This window comes from Schistocerca americana, chromosome 7 (genome assembly GCF_021461395.2).
Source record: "Schistocerca americana isolate TAMUIC-IGC-003095 chromosome 7, iqSchAmer2.1, whole genome shotgun sequence".
NCBI lineage: Eukaryota > Metazoa > Arthropoda > Insecta > Orthoptera > Acrididae > Schistocerca > Schistocerca americana.
The window spans coordinates 427,086,923-427,113,224 of NC_060125.1; the positions used below are offsets into that span (position 1 = coordinate 427,086,923).

General features: G+C 42.8%; 1 protein-coding gene across 1 annotated transcript in view; it reads right to left on the reverse strand.

Moving 5' to 3' along the window:
* Positions 1-11,383: 11,383 nt before the first annotated feature.
* LOC124622981 (arrestin domain-containing protein 17-like) overlaps positions 11,384-26,302 on the reverse strand; it is a 192,552-nt gene continuing 177,633 nt past the window's right edge. The window contains exon 10 of the mRNA XM_047148770.1: positions 11,384-11,781. Coding sequence (XP_047004726.1) covers positions 11,384-11,781 — 398 coding nt within the window. The remainder of the gene's footprint in view (positions 11,782-26,302) is intronic.

Consider the following 26,302-nt stretch of genomic DNA (forward strand, 5'->3'; position numbering starts at 1 on the left):
CTTTTATTGACAGTCTGGGTCTGGAGCTGTAGTGGCAGAGCACTTCAGAGAGAGCTTAGCAGAATATTGTTAATACTTTTCCTGATCATTTCCGTTGTAATAGGGAGTGACCTCAACTTGCCAGATACAGACTGTAAATAGAGTCATGCTATCAAACTGGTGGCAGGAGAGAAGGATTTGTGTGACGTTGTTCTGATGTGTGACGTTATTCTGAATGACTTGTTCGAAAATTACTTTGAGCAGACAGTAAACCAACTCCTAAACGTAATGTCTTAGACCTCCAAGCTACAAACAAACCTAAATTTATCGAATCAGTTAAAGTAGAGGGAGGATCGTAATGCTGTGATATCAACTGTGCCTAAGCGTTTTATAAGGAATTTAAAGAAAGTAGGAAAATGTTTTTGTTTAGCAAGGGTGACAGAATACAAATTGCACAGTATCTGAGTAATCACCATCAAATATTCAGTGTGCACAAATTGAGAAAATCAAAAGCATCGTCCAACAAACCGCGACAAGTCTGATTTCCAGTCTAGCATACGGTAACTTGTTCAAGTCTGAGATACGAACCGACCTTCCACCAGATCATACGTGGAACAACAACGAAGTATGATTACGAACAAGAGTTCCTTTCGTGACAGAGGCGACTGTCATGGTGTTGTCTGCAGCAGCTGTCACGTTGCGGCAGGTACGTAAAACCGCCAGTACAGTTTTTACAACTGGGCCCAGGAGAAACGACGTAGACGGGACAGTGAATAATACAGCTAAAGGCAGATGATGGCTCCGATCGCCGCGCACGTAATAAAATTTTAATGGCTGTGGAATTCAACGCAAAGAAAATTATTGTCTTGCTTTAGCACTCGAAAAAGGAAAATATAGAGTTTCCATAATGAACACTTTAACGGTTTCTCAGCTCCCCGAGCTCATGAATTTCGATGCATAGATCGATATTTATAAGCACTGTTCAGTTGTTAAAGCCAGAAAAGGCACAATCGTCGTCCGCGAAACTCGTGTATTATAAGAAATGGAGTCATACACTCAAACGAGGAATGTGGTGAGACGGCAAATGTCAATATCGTATCGAAATTTGTCGCAGAAATAACACGGCAGTATGATAAATTTTAGGCCGTAGTACCTATATACAGTGCTGTTTGATTCTCGGTATACTACGGTTACACGGAAATGGGTGCGAAACTGCGGCGTTTCAGTAGATTTCGGTCTCCCTTTCAGCACACTTTTTATGAAAAGTTATACTGCTTCAGTACCATGTATTACCGATGTGTATTGTGTTCCTTACAAAGCAAGCTGTCGAATGCCTTTAAACAAGTATGGGGGCGCAAAATAGGTGTTAGGAAGTGTTTATCTAATGCAGTTTAATCGTACGCCGTAAATCATTCTCCTTGTGATATTGTTGTATAGTAGCTTTTAAAATTCTATAGGTCATTCAGCAATGACTCAGTTTATTTTTCAGAATGAAAGCATGAACACTGGAACAGCGTTTGTTTATCGAAAGACATTTCACACATATTTTGGATTTATTCTTATCGTGAGACACGCAATCAGTACCACACTGGATCCAAACGAAGACCAACTGTGATGAAAAAAATTAAGCATCCTCTGATACGCATTTTGTGTAATCTTGCGGGTGCGAAACTGCGGCGTTTCAGTAGATTTCGGTCTCCCTTTCAGCACACTTTTTATGAAAAGTTATACTGCTTCAATACCATGTATTACCGATGTGTATTGTATTCCTTACAAAGCAAGCTGTCGAATGCCTTTAAACAAGTATGGGGGCGCAAGATAGGTGTTAGGAAGTGTTTATCTAATGCAGTTTAATCGTACGCCGTAAATCATTCTCCTTGTGATATTGTTGTATAGTAGCTTTTAAAATTCTATAGGTCGTTCAGCAATGACTCAGTTTATTTTTCAGAATGAAAGCATGAACACTGGAACAGCGTTTGTTTATCGAAAGACATTTCACACATATTTTGGATTTATTCTTATCGTGAGACACGCAATCAGTACCACACTGGATCCAAACGAAGACCAACTGTGATGAAAAAAATTAAGCATCCTCTGATACGCATTTTGTGTAATCTTGCGGGTGCGAAACTGCGGCGTTTCAGTAGATTTCGGTCTCCCTTTCAGCACACTTTTTATGAAAAGTTATACTGCTTCAATACCATGTATTACCGATGTGTATTGTATTCCTTACAAAGCAAGCTGTCGAATGCCTTTAAACAAGTATGGGGGCGCAAGATAGGTGTTAGGAAGTGTTTATCTAATGCAGTTTAATCGTACGCCGTAAATCATTCTCCTTGTGATATTGTTGTATAGTAGCTTTTAAAATTCTATAGGTCATTCAGCAATGACTCAGTTTATTTTTCAGAATGAAAGCATGAACACTGGAACAGCGTTTGTTTATCGAAAGACATTTCACACATATTTTGGATTTATTCTTATCGTGAGACACGCAATCAGTACCACACTGGATCCAAACGAAGACCAACTGTGATGAAAAAAATTAAGCATCCTCTGATACGCATTTTGTGTAATCTTGCGGGTGCGAAACTGCGGCGTTTCAGTAGATTTCGGTCTCCCTTTCAGCACACTTTTTATGAAAAGTTATACTGCTTCAATACCATGTATTACCGATGTGTATTGTATTCCTTACAAAGCAAGCTGTCGAATGCCTTTAAACAAGTATGGGGGCGCAAGATAGGTGTTAGGAAGTGTTTATCTAATGCAGTTTAATCGTACGCCGTAAATCATTCTCCTTGTGATATTGTTGTATAGTAGCTTTTAAAATTCTATAGGTCATTCAGCAATGACTCAGTTTATTTTTCAGAATGAAAGCATGAACACTGGAACAGCGTTTGTTTATCGAAAGACATTTCACACATATTTTGGATTTATTCTTATCGTGAGACACGCAATCAGTACCACACTGGATCCAAACGAAGACCAACTGTGATGAAAAAAATTAAGCATCCTCTGATACGCATTTTGTGTAATCTTGCGGGTGCGAAACTGCGGCGTTTCAGTAGATTTCGGTCTCCCTTTCAGCACACTTTTTATGAAAAGTTATACTGCTTCAATACCATGTATTACCGATGTGTATTGTATTCCTTACAAAGCAAGCTGTCGAATGCCTTTAAACAAGCATGGGGGCGCAAGATAGGTGTTAGGAAGTGTTTATCTAATGCAGTTTAATCGTACGCCGTAAATCATTCTCCTTGTGATATTGTTGTATAGTAGCTTTTAAAATTCTATAGGTCGTTCAGCAATGACTCAGTTTATTTTTCAGAATGAAAGCATGAACACTGGAACAGCGTTTGTTTATCGAAAGACATTTCACACATATTTTGGATTTATTCTTATCGTGAGACACGCAATCAGTACCACACTGGATCCAAACGAAGACCAACTGTGATGAAAAAAATTAAGCATCCTCTGATACGCATTTTGTGTAATCTTGCGGGTGCGAAACTGCGGCGTTTCAGTAGATTTCGGTCTCCCTTTCAGCACACTTTTTATGAAAAGTTATACTGCTTCAATACCATGTATTACCGATGTGTATTGTATTCCTTACAAAGCAAGCTGTCGAATGCCTTTAAACAAGTATGGGGGCGCAAGATAGGTGTTAGGAAGTGTTTATCTAATGCAGTTTAATCGTACGCCGTAAATCATTCTCCTTGTGATATTGTTGTATAGTAGCTTTTAAAATTCTATAGGTCATTCAGCAATGACTCAGTTTATTTTTCAGAATGAAAGCATGAACACTGGAACAGCGTTTGTTTATCGAAAGACATTTCACACATATTTTGGATTTATTCTTATCGTGAGACACGCAATCAGTACCACACTGGATCCAAACGAAGACCAACTGTGATGAAAAAAATTAAGCATCCTCTGATACGCATTTTGTGTAATCTTGCGGGTGCGAAACTGCGGCGTTTCAGTAGATTTCGGTCTCCCTTTCAGCACACTTTTTATGAAAAGTTATACTGCTTCAATACCATGTATTACCGATGTGTATTGTATTCCTTACAAAGCAAGCTGTCGAATGCCTTTAAACAAGTATGGGGGCGCAAGATAGGTGTTAGGAAGTGTTTATCTAATGCAGTTTAATCGTACGCCGTAAATCATTCTCCTTGTGATATTGTTGTATAGTAGCTTTTAAAATTCTATAGGTCATTCAGCAATGACTCAGTTTATTTTTCAGAATGAAAGCATGAACACTGGAACAGCGTTTGTTTATCGAAAGACATTTCACACATATTTTGGATTTATTCTTATCGTGAGACACGCAATCAGTACCACACTGGATCCAAAAATGAAAAAAATTAAGCATCCTCTGATACGCATTTAGTGTACTCTTCCCCCCCCCCCCCCCCCCCCCCCTCCCTGTGTAGCGACTGAGGCCTTTACAAATGGAACAGTCGTTAAGGATCAGTTTTAGTGATGAGGCACACTTCCGTCGTCATGAGGACGTCAGCAGACAGACATGTCTCCACTGGGCTACTGTGAATCCACACATTCACGCTGCTGGAATAGCCCCCGTATAATTCCGATCTCAAACTGCATGATTATTTCTTTTGGAATTATCTAAAGGACAGAGTCTTCTAAGATGCACCTGCCACACTCCAGGGCCTTCGTACTACGATTTCCAGAGAGATCCGTGCTGTCGAAAATTGTCATCTTCAGTAATTCATCACAGAATTCAATTCAAGTCTTTGCACACTCTTTGCTGCAGAATGAGAGCACTTTGAAGACCTTTTCAAAAAGAAGAAAAAAAGGAACTCTTCTTCAAAATATTGGCCAAAGAAGATTTCATCAGATAACTCACCCCGATGAGTTGAATCATCTAGCGAAAATGTCATTTCGGCACAGTGAAGCATTTGCAAAATATTAGGGGTGTCCATGTTACGTGGGAAACTGTTCCACTTAAGAGAAAGTTCCAGTGCATGTTCCCTTTCATTTACTTGATTTCTTCCTTAAATCCTGACTCAGATTTCCTAAAAATAAATAAATAAAAGAGAAGATAACCTGGCGGTCCACGTTTATCGAAATTAGAACAGGCAGACTGTCTTATTTGGATAATAATGCGTCACTGACTCTTTTATCGCCGGAATAGTATAGGACACTGCAGGCAGACCAGTAAAACACATGAGTGAACCGATAATGCCATGAGGACCTACCAAATGATAAGACACTTTAGCAGGTAATATGTTGGCTCCTGCAAAGAAAAGAACCTCCATAGATACTGAAGACGATTCATCATCCTTAAATGCCCTAACATAGTTGTAATGGTCGCAGTGTGTTCACAAGGATATCAAGACAGAAGAAACTTCTGTCATGAAGAACTATAACCACATTTAATTTGAAACTGTAAAGCAATGCAGGGCTATTAAAATAATCTCACGGTTTATCTTCTGAGAGTGCGAGTGATGAAACGAGAGAAGGCGGTATTAATTTTGTGCTGCTCTCTTTCTCATGGAGGTCCTTCTGCCACATGTCTTGTCTAATATATAACAAAGACTTGGTCCTACTGAAAACAATTTGACAACAGAGAAACGTGTTTTTCTGTCAAAAATAATTCATATCATTAAATCAAAGCAAAGCAAACCTGTGTGTGTATGTGAGAACTTTGTGATTTCTTGTCACTGAAGGCATTAAAAACGTAGGAAAAAGGAGTGAACATCATGGTTTAACATTCGGCCGATGATGATGTCATCACAGATGCAGCGCAAGATCGGACTAGGGAAAACGGGTATGAAGTTCGAAAGTGTTCATTTCAAAGAAGCCATCAAGACTTTTGCTTTCAACGGTTTGGGGAAACCCTGATGTGGATGGGCGGACAGGGATTTTAATTGTCAACCCGTCTAATGCGAGTCCCGTGGGCTGACCACTGCGGCGTCTCGGTCAGTGCAGGATGTAGTAAGAATAAGTCAAACAAAAGCAAGGCGAAGATAATGGTAGCTTTTAGAAAACTAAATAAATAAATCTCAAAACAGCAGCTGTTATGGTGCCATAAAAAGATAGGTTGCGCGAAAGCGACAGATTTACACATTTAAAGCATACACATCAACAAGAACGGGTAGTATCAAGCGTTTGGAATACTGTCCTGGAAATGACACTGTGGAAAATGAAATGGGAAGAGAAGAGAGAAGGCTTGGCAACTTGAGATTTGTGGACGCCACTGTATCATTGCCTAACGGCAACTTGAGTTTTCCGAACAACACTGAGTGACTCGAATCTATGGATACTGGTACGGCTTCAAAAAGTCTGTTGATTGACCTTAGCTTAAAGCTTTCCAAAATTCAACGAAATGGATTGAGAGGATATGATTTTGTTGACAATTTGATTCTGGAAACCTGTACTGCAATGACTCCACGACGACCGTTCATTTTTATTTTATTTTTGTACCACACACCAGTTGCGATCTAAGGCTATTTTCAAATACCTGGTTACGTACGTTGGTTCTTCGGTCATAAAGTAATTGCGATAACAAATATTGGCAATTTAGCGGAAGTTGGTGTTCCTAACAGAAGTATGCATGATCATGTGTTGGTGAGATTAGTGATAAGTTTAAGTAGGAAAAGCTTCTGAATGTTGAATTATTTGAAGCTCATTTGGAGCTTATCACACAACAGTTGATAAATTTGAGCATTGTGTTAATGCAAATGTTCGATTGGTGGAAATACAAAAAAGTTAAAAAAGCTAACGCATACAAACCAACTAAATTCAATAAATAGGAATAAGCATAACATACAAATTAATTTCAAGTTTTTTCAGAGCGTAGAAAATCTGACTAATATTAGATTTATCCCCACAACAATGACCGTGCTAAATAAAAGCCTAAAATTTAATACAGAACCTCGCTTAGGAAGCAGTACGATGAAAAACCTTATTGAAAATCCTAAGTTAGCACTCGATATGGCTCACTTGTCTCCACATGATCGAAACAACACTATCCATAAAACCGCGAAAGTAATGTATACACCAACAGAATTGGAAAGTAGGCTCACCATAGGAACAAAGAGAGGTAGTGAAGTCACACGTGAAATCAATAATACGAAAATAAAACAAAAATTAACAGTTGCAGCCATCAAGAAGCCATTAAAAAAATTTATAGGAACTATGGACCAGGATCACAGGAAGTTCTGATCCAACTCGTAAATATGAAGAATAGTAAGACATAAAATCTTCGATCTCTTTATAACCTCTTAGCGTTGGTAAATGCTCACCAGCTGATGTTCTACCAATACATATCTTTAGCTACGAGACACAGACATCGACTAAATTGTTTAAATGGAAACTAAGAAGAGCACAAATAGCAGTGGTAAGCAGAATGTTTACAGCAGATGAAAATGTGGAAATAGGAAAAGACACATACGATCGGCTACAAAACTCAGTGCCATCTTTCACTGAAATGACCGTGAGATGATTATGGCGAACAAAACTAGTGCTACACTGTTGTCCAAGTAACAGACGAAGATTTTGGATAAGGAGGATAGACCGACATACTAGTTCATCCGGAAAAATCACTGTGTTTACTAGAAAAGAAACAGCTCAAGTTCACACTCTATGAAGGAATAGATAAACTCACGAGTCAATGTGTCTCTGAAGAGGCATTATCACTTGTTGATAGGAATGATAAAGTTTCTATTTCGCTACAATAAAGATAAAAATTTACACCGAAGAATAAACACTGCGTGCTTGATCTCTTGCGGTAAATTCCAGCTGTCAATTGTGGATGTTATAAAAAATTGGAGGAAATGATCCTCAAGTGACTATAGTAAGTAAAATGATAAATAATACACAGTACTGCCAGCGCTGTAAAATCGGGCTTCAACTTTACCCCACAAGCATCCTGAATCATTAAGACGTGATCTTCACATCGCTCCTGCCAAAAGCCTATTTCCACACTTACAAGACATTCCAGGGGGAATACATTTGCAGAACGAATTCATAAAGTGCACATTCGTATTTATTGCAGTACAGCTGCAATACTTAGAGGTTCATCTCAGTGCTGCTTCTATGGTATTAATAAGCTGTTTTTTCGAACTGCCCTACAACTTGGATACTGACGTTTACACTCAATTGTTCCAAAGCTGACAATCAGCAAACATGACGAAACAGGTGACAGAAATTTTTGACCTGAAACTTCGAATGGACTGGCGAATAACCAGTTTTTGAAACTGTACTGTACTGTGTAATACCGAAAGATCCCAAGGGGAAGAAACCCATACAACACTCCGACAAATATCAGTTTTTTTGCTCTGAAATGGCAGCAATAGTAGTTGAACATTTAGTCTACTCGATAACGATTTAGTCCTGTGGGATGTACGTAAGTAAATGGATTAACGTCACGCCATGTTACGAAAAATCACACATTTGAGGAAAAAATGTACATACAAGGACGGGAATAAGGGGAGTTTTCATGGTCTACAACAAAGTGATGGTGCCTATCTGGCATAAATTATGATAAAAGAGCAGGAGACGGTGGCGCAAGAGCAAGAGCTCAGAGAAGTGGTTGCTAGAAGGGATTCTCGAAGATACTGCTTAAAAAAGTACCCTAATGTGTCCTGTAATTTGGCATTTTACAATAGGCATTTTGTGAGCGTAAATTATACAACAACAAGTGAACTTTCACACGAACGAATGTCATATCTCTGTAGACAAAATTATGTAACAAGGGTATGTGTGTATTCTTACTGCAACAGATATTCTTAAATATCATGGGTGATGCAAAAGTAACAGGAGAAGTGAAACATTGAAATGGATTGTCAGCAGAGCGATGTGGTTTTCGTGTTTTTTTAATAGTGATGAAGTCTGTTGATATATAGTTGTATTGCGTCAGGTGGTGCTGTAGCGTTGCTGTAGCTCATCGTTATCTAAGAAAGAAATAAAAAACATTGCAGGCTGGTAAAAAAGTAAAATAATTATGACAAGGTATTTTTAAGGCCAGCGGTCAGAAAGGGCACTTTCTTTTACTGATTAGAGGTATCGAAATATACTACTGTGGACTGTACTACACCACCCCGAAAACTACTGCCTTAACACAGTACGTCGATGAATAATGTAACAATTACCGTAAAAAAAGAGGAAAGAACAAGAAGAAAAGAAAAAAATGTCTAATGCTACTGGAGCAACTTGTCAGACAAGTTTCACATTTTCGCTTACTTTTGCATCACCATGTAGCTTGTGCGTGAAATTGGAGTTTTACATGACGTGGCTCTATTTCAAGAGCACTCAGACAGGTGCTTCTGCAGTAACACACGTAAATCTCATTCTCTAACCACAAAATTTGGGAGGTTGTGGAGGGAGCTTTTGATACAAGAGAGTCGTGATCGCCAGCTGCTCGTTACAGTGTAATTACATTTTCTTTGGTTTCTTACCTCCATTTACTGCTCTGAAAATATCTGCAAAACAATGCGAATGTGGACGCTATGAGTTGCGTGTATCATTTGGAATCAAAATCGTTCCATTTACTGACGGTTCACGCTGCTGACAGCACTAATTCTCACTTTGCTCTTCGTCCTCAAGTTACTTTCAGTACTGCTGGGGTCTGTTTCTTTCCAGATGTACGTCTACAGTGATACATTGCACTGTGCATAGGTTTACTGTTAACTAGCCAGTATACGGATCCTGTACGTGTTCACTGATTGCAGTGGAAGAGCGACGGCATCTGCAACTTTTATATCGTTTATTCAGTAAACGTATCTAACAGCAAATAATCTGATAATGATGAGCACTGCAGCTGACACTGATGTTTATAATTAATGAAAACCGCTTCAGCCGTGTTATTACAAATTTATTGTGTTACACAAGTTTAATTCGCAGAACATCTTCAGGCTGCCGAAGATTTTCTACGAAAGAAACGTCATAGCACAATAAATGTGTAACAATACATATATGTCTGGTGCCTCTTACTTTGGGCATGTCCTAAAGAAACAGACATCATTTTGATCCTGCAGCCACTATGAATCAAGACACTAAGAAACTAACGATGTTAGCTGCCAGTGAGCATTGGTCAATGGGGCAAACTGAAAATTCGTGCCAGACAGGGATTCGAGCCCGTGTCTCGTGCTTACTGGGCAGGTGCGCTGACCACTACGCCATCCGGTCACAGGGTCACTATAGGCGCACGGACTACCCTAGCATGGTAATCCATCAGCTCATTAGCCTTATCTCGCCCATTCCCGTAAGGGCTCGGGTTTGGTGTGCATCTGCGCTGAAGGGATCGTTGACTGCCATCGCCTCAAGTATACGCGTCACAAGTGGTGTCTGTTCTTTCGGACATGTCGAATCCTGATCCAGCACAAATTTTCAACTTGCTCCGTCGATATCAAGCAGTGCCTACTGCCAGCTAATGTCTTTAATTCCTCAGTGTCTTGTTTCATAGTGGTAGCAGGATCAAAATGGTGTATTTTCTTTCGAACATGTCTGAAAGAACAGACACCAGTATAGAATTAATGCGATAACAGCCATTGATCCCTTCAGTGCAGATGCACACCAAGCTTGAACTCTTACGGTAATCGGCGTGATGCCACGAGTAATGAGGCTGATGACCAAGGGCACTATGTCAGTGGTGGGTGGTATAAGCTGAGAATCTGGGCGTGACGAGAGGTGTGCTAGGGTAGTTCGTACAGTTGTGGTGAGCTCTGTGCCCAGATGACGTAGTGGTCAGTGCATCTGCCTAGTAAGCAGGAAACGTGGGTTTGAATACCAGTCCGGCACAAATTTTCAGTTTGCTCCTTTGATATAAATCAATGCCTACTGACAGCTAATGTCTTTAATTCCTTACGGTCTTGTAACAAAACAGTTTAGGTGGTTTTTGTTAGTAATTAATATCCAACAGCAAGTACTACGAGTGAATGGAACAAGACATACAGCTCATACAACCGACAATTGTGCTATTGTACAGATATATTCAATACAACAAAGATGCAAAAATAAAGGAGGGTAAAAAATGAAACGAAATTCATTCAACTCGGGTCCTTTGTACCAAAATATTTAGAAAATATCCCTGAACAACCTCTGGAATTTTGTCTGTGGGCTTTGGTTTCGCTGTGTATAAATGCGCGTGTCTTCGTATAGTTGTAAAGAGAAAGGCGATATTTGCGCCACATTTTCTTTAAAAACAAAACGGGTCAGTTTTCATTTCGAGGGGGCAAATACATCTTCCTGACCCGCCGTAGATGCCCGACAATATAAGTCGACGGAGAACTTCGTCTGTTCCCGATGCAGAAGGATTAATTTCGGAGTATCGCCGCGCCAGTGCCTCTGTGAAGAGCTCCGGTCACCAAGTGACGAGAAGGTAGACGTGGACCGCCAGAGTCTTGAGAAGCCAGTGCCAGAGACGCCGGCGGCGGCTCGGTCACTGCGCGGGCTCGACCATGAGGTGGTCGGGCGCGGAGTGCCTGCGGGCGGAGGCGCGGCCCCGTCCAGAGGCGCCGTTGCCCTCGGCGGCGCCCACCTCCGTGGCGTCTGCAGCGGCGACGGCGGCGGCGGCGGCGGCGGCGGCGTGGTGGTGGCGCGCGCAGAGCCCCGGGGGCCGCGTGATGACGATGGTGGGCAGCTGGTGCGCGCCCGACTGGCGCAGCAGCGCGCGCACCGTGCCCTCGGGCGGCGGCCGCGGCCGGTACGTGGGGTAGCGCGGCGCCCAGCCGCGGTCCGACGTGCGCACGCCCGGCGCGCGCTCCAGCGGCCGCCGGCGCCAGAAGTATCCGTCCAGCGGCCGCGGCCCGAACACGCACGGCTCGCCCGTCGACACGGCTGCCGACAGCGAGCACCTTACACCCAGCTCCCTGAAAGTCTGCTAGACTAGAATATGCAGGAAACAATGCGGGTGCACGATGTATTCTGTGCTGAGAGGAAATACAGAATACTTTGTGGCATCCCCACTCATCGTTTATTGGTCCAAAACTGGAGGACGAAAGTAACTTCCGCACGATGTGTCACTGCCGAGTAACATACACTACTGGCCATTAAAATTGCTACACCAAGAAGAAACGCAGATGATAAAAGGGTATTCATTGCACAAATTTATTATACTAGAACTGACATGTGATTACATTTTCACGGAGTTTGGGTGCATATATCCTGGGAAATCAGTACCCAGAACAACCATCTCCGGCCATAATAATGGCCTTGATACGCCTGGGCATTGAGTCAAACAGAGCTTGGATGGCGTGTACAGGCACCGCTGCCCATGCAGCTTCAACACGATACCACAGTTCATCAAGAGTAGTGATTGGCGTATTGTGACGAGCCAGTTGCTTCGCCACCATTGACCAGACGTTTTCAGTTGATGAGAGATTTGGAGAATGTGCTGGCCAGGGCAGCAGTCGAACATTTTCTGTATCCAGAAAGGCCCGTACAGGACCTGCAACATGCAGTCGTGAATTATCCTGCTGAAATGTAGGGTTTCGCAGGGTAGAGCCATGGCTCGTAACACATCTGAAATGTAACGTCCACTGTTCAAAGTGCCGTCAATGCGAACAAGAGGTGACCGAGACGTGTAACCAATGGCACCCCATACTGTCACGCTGGGTGATACACCAGTATGGCGATGACGAATACACGCTTATAATGTGCGTTCACCACGATGTCGCCAAACACGGATGAGACCATCATGATGCTGTAAACAGAACCTGGATTCACCTGAAAAAATGACGTTTTCCCATTCGTGCACCTAGGTTCGTCGTTGAGTACACCATCGCAGGCGCTCCTGTCTGTGATGCAGCGTCAAGGGTAACCGCAGCCATGGTCTCCGAGCTGATAGTCCATGCTGCTGCAAACGTCGTCGAACTATTGGTGCAGATGGTTGTTGTCTTTCAAACGTCCCCATCTGTCGACTCAGGGATCGAGACTTGGCTGCACGGTCCGTTACAGCCATGCGGATAAGATGCCTGTCATCTCGACTGCTAGTGATACGAGGCCGTTGGGATCCAGCACGGCGTTCCGTATTACTCTCCTGAACCCACGGATTCCATTTTCTGCTAACAGTCATTGGATCTCGACCAACTCGAGCAGCAATGTCGCGATACGATAAACCGCAATAGCGATAGGCTACAATCCGACCTTTATCATAGTGGGAAACGTGATGGTACGCATTTCTCCTCCTTACACGAGGCATCGCAACAACGTTTCACGAGGCAACGCCGGTCAACTGCCGTTTGTGTATGAGAAATCGGTTGGAAACTTTCCTCATGTCAGCACGTTGGAGGTATCGCCACCGGCGCCAACCTTGTGTGAATGCTCTGAAAAGCTAATCATTTGCATGTCGCAACATCTTCTTCCTGTCGGTTAAATTTCGCGTCTGTAGCACATCATCTTCGTGGTGTAGCAATTTTAATGGTCAATAGTGTAGTTCGATGAAATTTGGAACATGAATACATGGGTTAGATAAAAAGTAGTGGAACACCACCTTAACATGAAGGATGTGCGTCACATGGCATTCTCGATGTTTGTATTTGACAGCAGGAGGTCAGTTGATGGTGTGCAGTGAGTGGCTACGGCTGTGTTTGAGACAGTTGCCAAAGGCCAGTTATAGCACCCTAACAAAATGTGAAGGAAACATGAAAAACGTGTATGGACCAATACTGAAGTGCCATGTGGTTGTAGCGCACGATGTAAGGTGTCAGGCAAATCCAACACCTTCCATGAAAACCCTGACATGATAGCAAATCCGGCAATATGTCACATAGCTCCGAATAAATCCTGACATTAAATGAACCAAGGTAATACGAGCAACGAGTGAGCAAATGGAATACCACAGACTAACACAAGAACGTCTAAATGCATATCATACCTTCCCACCGTGAAACAGACGCAGTTCCGAGGGGAGAAACGAGAACAGAAGCCGAGAGCAGAGCCGTGTATGCTAGAAGGCCCTACGATGAGAGCAGGACAATGGGACACCCGCATCACCGCCGACCGCCAAGAGGTCCATCCCCCAGCCCATGTTAAAAGATAGAGCCCTCCAGAAGAACAGTATAGATCTTACAATAACACTAATCATCCTGTATTAAAATATTTCCTTTTATCAATAGTGCAATTTATAAACAATGTTTTGTGAGTAGAATAAAAATTCCAATGGTAAATATAACTGCTTTTTTCTACGTTTATTTACCAGCTAACTAAAAATAGGAAAGCCTTGAACCCCTTCCACTAAATTTAGTTAGTATTAAGATTCTTTTACAGGGAGTGCAGTGGAGCTGACGCTGAAATCATTAAGTATTTGATTATATCATCGCTAGTCTCACTGAACTCTTCTGAACTCTACATGTCATGTGTGGTCTGGCGTCTCCTTACCAGCAACAGGTCCCAGGTTCAAACTAGTCAATTCCCTAAAAAAACACGCTCAGAGCGTCGTTGCGCGAAAGTGGTAGGGAGATACGACTTAGAACAAACAGACGCCACGCAGAATGTTAGAACGACAGTGTTTCCTTCTGGCCCTGCATCCCATCATCCTTCATAACAACATACAATGCCACACGGCGAATCCTGTGCAGGAATTTCAACGTAAGTGGGAGTGGCAGATACTAGAACATCCGCCGTTTTCAGTCGATACGAGTCCATGCGATTACGACGCGTTTTCCAAAATGAAGTAATCTTTTTGGGCACGCTGTACAACACAAGGGAAGGCATCCGTGCCATAGGGCGATCCTCACAACACATCTACAGAGACTGATGCGCTGACGATGTACGACACCTTCCATCTCTGTGAGGGAAGGTGATCCAGATGCGGAGCGATTTTATTGAAGTCATGTAATACGGTGAACGTCTGTCAGTAACGTCTGGTATGAATTATAACCGTGTTGTTACTACCTTTTATCCAACCTGTGTAGATAGAACTGCCACAGTGTACGAGGGTTGGAACTTTAATAGTGGCAACTATTTATTTGCAGCTCGTACAAAATAGATAGGTGTTTCAAAGTTTTACTGACCTTCAAAGTAGTCATCAGCATTGTGTACAACCCGTTGCCAGAGATGTGGAAGTCGTAGGATACTCCTAGCAGTGCCAGTTGTGTTGACAGTTCGAGCGGGGCGTTCTATTGCCCGACGAATTTGTAACAGTGCTGAAGCGAATGCCGTGAAGTGTTTTCTTCAGTTTAGAAATCGAGTTGAACTTACGAGGGCTTAAGTCAGGGCAGTGCAGTAGGTGGTATAGCACTTAGCAGCCCCATCAGTGAAGCAAATCAGTAACAGCTTGCACTTTACGTGCTTGAGCATTGTCCTGCAAAATGATGGTCAGGTCTCTGTCTCTACGCTGTTCATTTTTGGAACACAACCTACGACCAACCCTCGTAGTATAGTATAGGAGGCAAGTTAAAGAAATAACAACGAGACCAACATAAATGACATTTTTATTCTAAGATACTAATTATACTGAAGTCACTGCGATTTATGATGGTCGCCTGGACATTACAGACTGTCGGACAAGGTGTTTACACTGTACAGTCACAGTCACTGTCACAGCCGCAGCCCAGTTGAGATGGTCCCACAGATTCCTGACTGGGTTTAAATCCGTGGTGGCTAGGGCATTACGGTTGGCTCATCCTGGTGCCCTTCGAACACACACATACACTGCGAGCTGTGAGACACTTTGCATGGTCCTGCTGGCAGATGCCATCGTACCGAGGAAAAGCAAACTGCAAGTAGGGATGGAGTGGTCCTCAAGGACAGATGCATACTTAGATGCATACTTGTGTTGATCCATAGTGCCTTCCAGAATGACGAAACATCCCCCGACCAAAACGATCTCTCCTCTGGTCTGGAGTCTTCAGAAGATTGTTCCAATGTGTTTGCTTTCAGACGTTTCACGCCGTACACGCCATTGGGCATCTGTCTGATGGGCCAAAAAACTCTGGTTTAACTGAAAACGCCGCCTGTCACCACTCAGTGGACATCAAGCTGCGGCATTGGCGTTCAAATTCCAGCCTTCGCCGCCAGTGAACAACAGTCAGCATGGGTACGTGAACCAGGAGCCTGCTGCGGAGTCCCACACGCTACAACATTGACTGAACAATCGCTGAGCAGAGACTGTTGGTAGCCCCTTGGTTCCTCTAAGTGATCAGCCGCACAGCAGTCGCACGTCTATTCGCCTGTACACATCTCTGCAGCTATGGTAAACACTTGTTACCTATGGCTCGTGCTGCCGCACAGTTGCTTTGGCGACGGTTTGGATTGCGCTACTTTGACATGCATGGTGTACTTTAGTGGCATGCGAACAGTTTACAAACTTAGCCATTTCCGAAATGCTTCTACATTTGATCCAAAAGCCAATGATCATGCACTTTTGGGCGTCAGATAAATCGCTCCGTTTCCGCATTGTGACAACGACTGCACTGTTTCCATGTCCCCCCCCCCCCCCTTCCCCAACACTCCTCCCGCCCCCCTGACACGCCTTAATACCCTCCATTGCAAGTGCCTCCACCTGCCATCTGTGGGTGTTACTGCACGCTGGCGTCGAACACAGGCTGTGGTCATATTAATGTGAGTGGACCGTGTAATAGGATGTGTCATCACCAAGGACGGCAAAGTATGCTCTGTGTAAGTAGGCTGTTTAGGTTTTTATGTTGGTAACGCCACGTAGCGCTCTGTATGAAAATCACTGACTGTGCTGTGTACAGTCTGTGGCTGGTTTGCATTGTTGGAATATTTGCTGTTGTAGTGTTGGGTAGTCGAGATGTGAAGAGCGCGTAGCGTTGTGCAGTTGGAGGTGAGCCGCCAGCAGTGGTGGATGTGGGGAGAGAGATGGCAGAATTTTGAGAGCGGACGATCTGGACGTGTGTCCGCCAGAAAAAAGAAATTTGTAGGACTGGATGTCAATGACATTTGAACACTACTAAGACCCAGTAAAGAATAATTTTATGATCTACTTTCTTAGAAAAGGGAGCACAAATAGACATTTCCCTTCACAGGAATTGCAAACATAATTTTTTCAACAATTTGGTAACTTTTCTGGTACAGTAAGTTAAGGTGATGCATCACCCCAGTGTTATGATCTGACATAGGTATTAGACATTTCCTATCTTTACTCTAATATTCTTTCTGCTTGAGATTTGTCGTGTTTAGGTATAAGTTATTGCATTTGTCACTTTGTATTACTCTGCTAAGCCAGTTTTACTACTGATTTATTTTTCTTGTTGCTGCACGTTGGCTCATATTAGTTTTAATGTTCCATTTCCTTTGTTAATTTAGATATACAGCTGCTTGCTTTGCCAATTTGCATTTTTCTGTCATTAATGTTTGTGTTAATTTGTTATGTGCAGCTGCATTGCCTCGTCCCTTAGTATATATATCTGAGCTCAGTAGATTTAAGTTGGCTTAAGAGGGGGTAGGCTATAAGAGAATGAGCTGTGATGAATTGTAAGAAATGCATTGAGAAGCTAGAAGCAAAAAAAGTTTGGCAAAAAATTATTTTGAAAGAGGATACGAACAGAACAGTAGGGTTTAGGGACCACAGGTATAGATAGGACTTTTTGGGAATAATGATGAACTAAGGGAGATCTCCAAGAAGTAAAGAAAGTTTTTTTGCAAATCAAATACGATAAATACTGCAATAAAACAAACCCTGTCCTTTCCTTTTGTGTTATCCCGCTATGTGTTTGTGTACCCTTGTGTATTTGTGTTCCTCCTGTCTTTATGTGTTTATCTGATAAGAGTTATGTTCTAGAATTTTTCTAATAATATGTTATTTACTTTGTAAAGATGTTTAGACATCATTTATTCTGTTTTGTTTTAATGCTCATGTGTGAAGTTGAGGTTTCGAAAGCTATTCTGATCTTTTATGTATTTGCTTATGTCATAATTCCTGTAACATTGATGTATAAGTTTATTTCTATTCTTTTTAAAGCCTGTATAACTACAAATGTTATCTGTATTATTATGTTCCTTAATGATGTTTTTTGTATCTTTGTAATTGTAGTCTCATGTCGTAAATTTGCAATTGTATAGACACCAGTTCTTCAAATTAAGTTTCATTTCAATGCACACGTTTTTGTTGGTCACAGTATATGCACAATATGTGAGAAATTAAAAAAAAGTGACTTTCAGTGCTCGCACAGGTGTTGATAATTCAGGAAGGGACTGATTAACACCATTGGTGGTTTTAAGGACATTTCAAAAATTTTTTGTGAGTGCACAAGTGGTGTTTCATGGACTTGCTATATTATCCGCAAGACTCTTCGATGGTGATCGTGCCAGCTAGTGTGGCCATGCGGTTCTAGGCGCTTCAGTCTGGAACCGCGTGACCGCTACGGTCGCAGGTTCGAATCCTGCCTTGGGCATGGATATGTGTGATGTCCTTAGGTTCGTTGGGCTTAAGTAGTTCTAAGTTGTAGGGGACTGATGACCACAGATATTAAGTCCCGTAGTGCTCAGGGCCATTTGAACCATTTGATGGTGATTGTGCACCCGCACAGTCGCAATGGATGGCTGCTAGCCATCTCTACAAGGACTATAGTGGGTCTACACCTTTGATGGCCCAGCAATACCATTATCTCTAGAAGGACTACAGTGGGTCTACACCTTTAATGGCCCACCAATACCATTATTTCTACAAGGACTGCAGTGGGTCTGCAGCTCTGGTGGCCCACCAATACCATACTCTCTACCAGGACTACAGTGGGTCTGCTCTGTGATGGCACTACTTCTTCAAGACTACAAGGAAATCCACTACTTCCACGTGCATTTTCTTTTACTGATCAGACTTTGTGCAATGCAATTACTACAGTGATGAATGATCAGGACTGTCGTTACGAGAACAATTTTTACTTTTGACCAACAGTGTATCAATAAGTGTGTGGATTTAATATCTTTGTTATTGCAATTATGAAAAATTTTTTCAAAGCTGTATTGGGCACTGCCCAAAACAATTTGTAAAATTTTTTTGGGGGAGCATGGGGGCTATGTAACTAGGCTGTTTTGGTTTTTACGTTGGTAACGCCACGTAGCGCTCTGTATGAAAATCACTGACTGTGCTGTGTGCTGTCTGTGGCTGGTTGGCATTGTTGCAATATTCGCTATTGTAGTGTTGGGCAGTTGGAAGTGAAGAGCGCGTAGCGTTGTGCAGTTGGAGGTGAGCCGCCAGCAGTGTTGGATGTGGGGGGAGAGATGGCAGAGTTTAGAGAGCAGACGGTCTTGACGTGTGTCCGTTAGAAAAAGGAAATTTGTAAGACTGGATGTCATGAACTGATATATATAAAATGACTTTTGAACGCTATTAAGGTAAATTCATTGTTTGTTCTCCATCAAAATCTTTCATTTGCTAACTATGCCTATCAGTAGTTAGCGCCTTCAGTAGTTAGAATCTTTTATTTAGCTGGCAGTATTGACGCTCGATGTACTGTAGTAATTTGAGTAACGAAGATTTTTGTGAGGCAAGTGATTCATGAAAGTATAGGTTATTGTTAGTCAGGGCCATTCTTTTGTAGGGATTATTGAAAGTCAGATTGCGTTGCGCTAAAAATATTGTCTGTCAGTTTAAAGATGATCACAATAAGTAAAGCGAGAAATTCTGAGTACGTTCAGTTTTGCTCAGCTCTTTGAAAATCAAATAACGTAGAAGTTTACCAGCACAGTCATTTATAAATTTTTCTGAGGGGAAGTTACACGTGCTCCCATGCTGGTCACGAGGTTGGTGAGGAGCTCCTCTGGAAGGACGTTTTATTCATCCACAAGCGCAACTGACAACTGCTGAATGGACGTTGGCACATGTGGACGTGCTGCATATATCTCCCAACACACCACACACATGTTTGATAAGATTACGCCAAGAGAATGGGCAGGCGAGTCCGTTCGCCGAATATTCTCTCGTTTCAGGAGCTCTTCCACCTGAGCTGTTCGATCCAGTTAAGGCCGAATGCGGCCCTGAAAAGACAGACAAGGGGAAGAAAAACAGTGTCACAATAACGTTACCTGGTAAGCGTACCGTGTTCAAAGATTTGGAAGTCAGTACATCCATACAACATTAGGGCTCCCCAACCATAACATCATGTGCGGCAACGCTGGACATACCTCATAGGACGAGAGGTGGGAACACTAAATGCACCCAGAAACATTGTCGAAGATAATTGTTTTTGTGGTTCAGATGTTATGGTGGGGGGAGGCATAATGTTGCACATGCATACTGACGTCCGAACTTTAAATACGGCACATTCACCACTCTACAGTATTGTGAAGCTATACTCCTTCCCCGTGTGCGTCGTCTGAGGGTTGAATTCGGCTCTGACTTCATTAATTTTTGTGGATGACAATACGCGAACGCATCGAACGGCGAAGGAGGAAGATCTCTTGGAACGAGAGAATATTCGGAGAGTAGTCTGGCCTGCCTGCTGCCCTGATTTAACTCCCATTGAGCAAGTGTGGGATGCGTCGGGGAGATGTATTGCAGAGCATCTACATGCACCAACTACCATCCAACAGTTGTCACCAGCACTAGTGGTGGAATGGAATACCCTACCACAAGAACCAGCATTGTGGGTAGCACGGGAGCTCGTTGCAGAGGATACATTGCCGTCCGCGGCGATCTTAAACCATATTGGGAACCATATCCTGCCTTTTATAATCTCTAGGGGATCATTATGAGCCGGCCGGAGTGGCCGAGCGGTTCCAGGCGCTACAGTCTGGAACCGCGCGACCACTACGGTTGCAGGTTCGAATCCTGCCTCGGGCATGGATGTGTGTGATGTCCTTAGGTTAGTTAGGTTTAAGTGGTTCTACGTTCTATGGAACTGATGACCTCAGAAGTTAAGTCCCATAGTGCTCAGAGCCATCTGAACCATTTTTGAACCATTATGAGTAGTGGTAACTTCAGTGTAACTATTGTCTTTGAATAAATGTGCCGTTTCTGTTTGTCTCATTGCGTATTTCTCTCAGTTTCCTTCTACTCTGTTCTGTAGCATTTATTTCTGCAATGTATTGTCCAAGTTTCATCGAGCAATGCTGCTTGGCAGTTACACGTCACGTGAAAGTTATTCTCGTCCTTAAGTTTTGCATACCAGTGTAGGCCTATATGCTAGTCCAGTGCTCGGATCTCGGGATCGTTTTTAAAGTGGTTGGGTTGCTACAGTGCTTTTAATTATTGACTTTGGAATGATGAAAAGTTTAGCCCTGTGTCGTGGCCCAAAGCGAGGCTGGCTACCTTATTTAGAATGAGTTTATATCACGACAGTGCAGAAAATTAAAGTGTGTCCGCACCACACGTTTCCGACCATATCGACGGAACAGTAAGTCGCATAAATTCTCTCTTGTGTACTTAGTACTCAGCTAAAGAGTGTGTGAGTTCTGGCCGTTGCCACAAGAGAGAGTGCTTCGAGGATGCGCGAAAGAAGCGTTTGATCCTGTCTCCATCCCACACGCTTCATCCGTTGTCTACTCTGGTAACTGGCAACGGTGGGATAGGTACCACACGAGGGACACGTTTCTGCTTCTGACACTCCATAGAAAAATTTATACGTTCGGAATACTCTTGCTGCCGCCTCTTAACTTAATACTTGTTGTTTTTGCTTTATGTCATCCACAATGAACAGTACAGAAGCTTGGTACCTTCACCATATCTAAACTAACACGAAAATAAACATTAAATATTCCACGCGCAACCCGAAGAGCATGCTACTAACAGTGCCGACAGAACGGCACTGACGGCTGGAGCGTAATGTTGTATACTGCTCCTTGCCTCCTAAGTAAACTTTAGACAAGGGATACAAATTAATGTTCCTTCTTTACACGTGGCAAATCATAACTGCTGTAATAGTAGTTTCAAATATTACACAAAACCAGGAAATAATTAATAAATTGGACTTTTAGTTCTGTTTGTTTCTAATAATACATTTTTATATTTGTGTTGGTATTAGGTAATGTACAGTGTGAATCATGCGCCATTGAATCGGTAATCCTAACAGTTCTTCTGGTATTAATGGAAACAAGCCACCAATCTTTCGCCAAAATAATGCTAGATCTGTTTTAAGAAAACGTTATCTTAGTGCGTTGTTCTCGTGGAGGCCAAGAAATTGTCTACACACGCATTGAGACTGTATCTAGTTCCTAGAAAATAAATTACAGGATATCAGCACGTTATAGTCACTGGATTGCAAAAAATCACATTTCCTTAAGTAAATAAAAATGTTATGGTTCAAGTAATGCCTTCTCAATAGGAAACAGAGGGAGTCAGTAGAAATAATTCCTGTGTTAAGGTATCATCAGTCTTCATCACATTGGGAACTAATTAAATAGCATGTCCCATAGTGTTGCATCTTAGGCTCCATACATTTTTAAATAGATTAATGAACACTTAACAGTAACAGTACTAGGCACTAAGTTTGTTTTGGGTGCAGATGATGGAAATATTGTAGTAAATAGAACATTACATATCATTTCTGAAAGATCTGCTAATGAAATTTTCACGGATGTCGTTTCTGGGCAATTCACTGTCATTAGACTTTGAAAAACTCGCTGGCTGTGTGCATTTCACATCTGCAACACGTTTCCATCCGACACATGTATAAAATATGTACACATACAGATAAAAAAGGTTAACAGTGCTAAATTTTTGGGATTCATTGTTTGATAAAGGCATTTGGCAGGAGCACATGTGTAACTGTTGAGAGGACCACAGGCAAATAATGGTTTACACTGCGAATATTGTCACACTTAGGTGAAGTAAAAATAAAAATAACAGAATTTTTAGTCCCTAATGTCGTACAGTATCGTATATTCGAATGATACATCAAGCCAGGTAAACGTTTCACAGGTCCAAAAACGTGTGATACGAATTATTTGTGGTATACATTCAAGAATGTCTTGCGGAAGCCTATTCAAAGAACTGAGTATACTAACTGCTTCTCAGTACATTTTTTTCTTAACGAATATGTCACAAGTAATACACTGAGGTCACAAAACTCCTGGGATACCACCTAATATCTTGTCAGACCTCCTTTTGCCCGGCGTAGTGCAGCAGCTCAACGTGGCGTAGACTCAGGAAGTCGTTGGACGTCCACTACAGAAATATATAGCTAAGTTGCCTCTATAGCCGTCTGCAACTCCGAAAGTGTTGCCGGTGCAGAATTTTGTGCAGGAACTGACCTTTCGATTGTACCCCACAGGTGTTCGATCGGATTCATGTTGGACGATCTGGGTGGCCAAATCATTCGCTCGAATGGTCCAGAATGTTCTTCAAACTAATCGCAAACACTTGTGGCCCGGTGACATGGCGCATTGTCATCCACAAAAATTCCATCGTTGTTCGGGAACATGAAGTCAATTAATGGTTGCAGACAGCCTCCAAGTAACCCAACAAAACCATTTCTAGTAAGTGATCGATTCAATAGGACCAGAGGACCAAGTCCATACCAGTAAACACAGCCCACACCATTATGGAGCCACCATCAGCTTGCAAAGTGCCTGCCGGCCGGGGTGGCCGAGCGGTTCTAGGCGCTACAGTCTGGAACCGCGCGACCGCTACGGTCGCAGGTTCAAATCCTGCCTCGGGTATGGATGTGTGTGGCGTCCTTAGGTTAGTTAGGTTTAAGTAGTTCTAAGTTCTAGGGGACTGATGACGTTAGAAGTTAAGTCCCATAGTGCTCAGAGCCATTTGAACCATTTGCAAAGTGCCTTGTTGACAACTTGGATCCATGGTTTCGCTGGTCTGCGAACACTCAACCCTACCATCAGCTCTTACCAACTTAAATCGGGTCTCATCTGACCAGGCCAAGGTTTTCCATGAGCCCAGGGGAGGAACTGCAAGCGATGTCGTGTTGCCGCCATAGGCCATTAACGCCACTGGCCTAATGGATACATTCGTTGTACGTCCTACATTGATTTCTGCGGTTATTTCACGTAGTGTTGCTTACCTATTAGCTCTGACAACGCTACGCAAATGCCGCAGCTCTCGGTCGTTAAATGAAGGCCGTCGGCCACTGCGTTCTTCATTTGTGGTATTCTTGTCACATTCTTGACACTGTGGATCTCGAAATATTGAATTCCAAAATGGAGTGTCCCATGCATCTAGCTCCAAATACCATTCCACGTTCACGCCGGAAACCTTTCCACACGAATCACCTGAATACAAATGAAATCTCCACCAGTGCACTGGCCTTTTATACCATGTATACACGATACTACCTCCGTCTGTATACAGGGTGTTACAAAAAGGTACTGCCAAACTTTTAGGAAACATTCCTCACATAAAAATAAAGAAAAGATGTAATGTGGACATGTTTCCGGAAACGCTTAATTTCCATGTTAGAGCTCATTTTAGTTTCGTCAGTATGTACTGTACTTCCTCGATTCACCGCCAGTTGGCCCAATTGAAGGAAGGTAATGTTGACTTCGGTGCTTGTGTTGACATGCGACTAATTGCTCTATAGTACTAGCATCAAGCACATCAGTACGTAGCATCAACAGGTCAGCGTTCATCACGAACGTGGTTTTGCAGTCAGTGCAATGTTTACAAATGCGGAGTTGGCAGGTGCCCATTTGATGTATGGATTAGCACGGGGCAATAGTCGTGGCGCGGTACGTTTGTATCGAGACAGATTTCCAGATCGAAGGTGTCCCGACAGGAAGGCGTTCGAAGCAATTGATCAGCGTCTTAGGGAGCACGGAACATTCCAGCCTATGGCTCGCGACTGGGGAACACCTAGAACGGCGAGGACAACTGCAATGGACGAGGCAATTCTTCGTGCAGTTGACGATAACCCTAATGTCAGCGTCAGAGAGGAGGAGGAGGATATTAGTGTTTAACGTCCCGTCGACAACGAGGTCATTAGAGACGGAGCGCAAGCTCGTGTTAGGGAAGGATGGGGAAGGAAATCGGCCGTGCCCTTTCAAAGGAACCATCCCGGCATTTGCCTGAAGCGATTTAGGGAAATCACGGAAAACTTAAATCAGGATGACCGGAGACGGGATTGAACCGTCGTCCTCCCGAATGCGAGTCCAGTGTGCTAACCACTGCGCCACCTCGCTCGGTAGCGTCAGAGAAGTTGCTGCTGTACAAGGTGACGTTGACCACGTCACTGTATGGAGAGTGCTACGGGAGAACCAGTTGTTTCCGTACCATGTACAGCGTGTGCAGGCACTATCAGCAGCTGATTGGCCTCCACGGGTACACTTCTGCGAATGGTTCATCCAACAATGTGTCAATTCTCATTTCAGTGCAAATGGTCTCTTTACGGATGAGGCTTCATTCCAACGTGATCAAATTGTAAATTTTCACAATCAACATGTGTGGGCTGACGAGAATCCGCACGCAATTGTGCAATCACGTCATCAACACAGATTTTCTGTGAACGTTTGGGCAGACGTTGTTGGTGATGTCTCTATTGGGCCCCATGTTCTTCCACCTACGCTCAATGGAGCACGTTATCATGATTTCATACGGGATACTCTACCTGTGCTGCTAGAACATGTGCCTTTACAAGTACACACATGTGGTTCATGCACGATGGAGCTCCTGCACATTTCAGTTGAAGTGTTCGTACGCTTCTCAACAACAGATTCGGTGACCGATGGAGTGGTAGAGGCGGACCAATTTCATGGCCTCCACGCTCTCCTGACCTCAACCCTCTTGACTTTCATTTATGGGGGCATTTGAAAGCTCTTGTCTACGTAACCCCGATACCAAATGTAGAGACTCTTCGTGCTCGTATTGTGGACGGGTGTGATACAATACGCCATTCTCCAGGGCTGCATCAGCGCATCAGGGATTCCATGCGACGAAGGGTGGATGCATGTATCCTCGCTAACGGAGGACATTTTGAACATTTCCTGTAACAAAGTGTTTGAAGTCACGCTGGTACGTTCTGTTGCTGTGTGTTTCCACAGCTATAATATGTCTAACTGCTGTATAATGCAATGTGTGTAAGTAAGCTTTAAAAGGTGTTTTTGTTTTCATCAGTTCTAGCATATCCTTGATATTATCCTACGTGCTCTAGTGTGTGAACATTGAAATGTTTCTGCTAAGCTTCCAAATACTATGTAAATGAAAAACATAAAAAAAAAATTGGTTAACGAATTTTCATTCCTTAAGAAGTTGATGAGCATAGCGACTGCAGATTAATTAAGGAAGGATAGGAACACAGCAGTCAGTCTAAATCCCACTGGTTTTTTGTTATTATTACATATCCTGATTTCAGCTATAAATAGTCATGTTCAATGCATTTGACTGAATTACTATTCAGCAAACTTCCTGCAGTACATAACACCACATGACTTTAGTGATGTATAGGCAGAAGGAAACCTAGTGGGAGGTGACATTCAACTTGAGATACAGCTGAGTAACATCACCGAA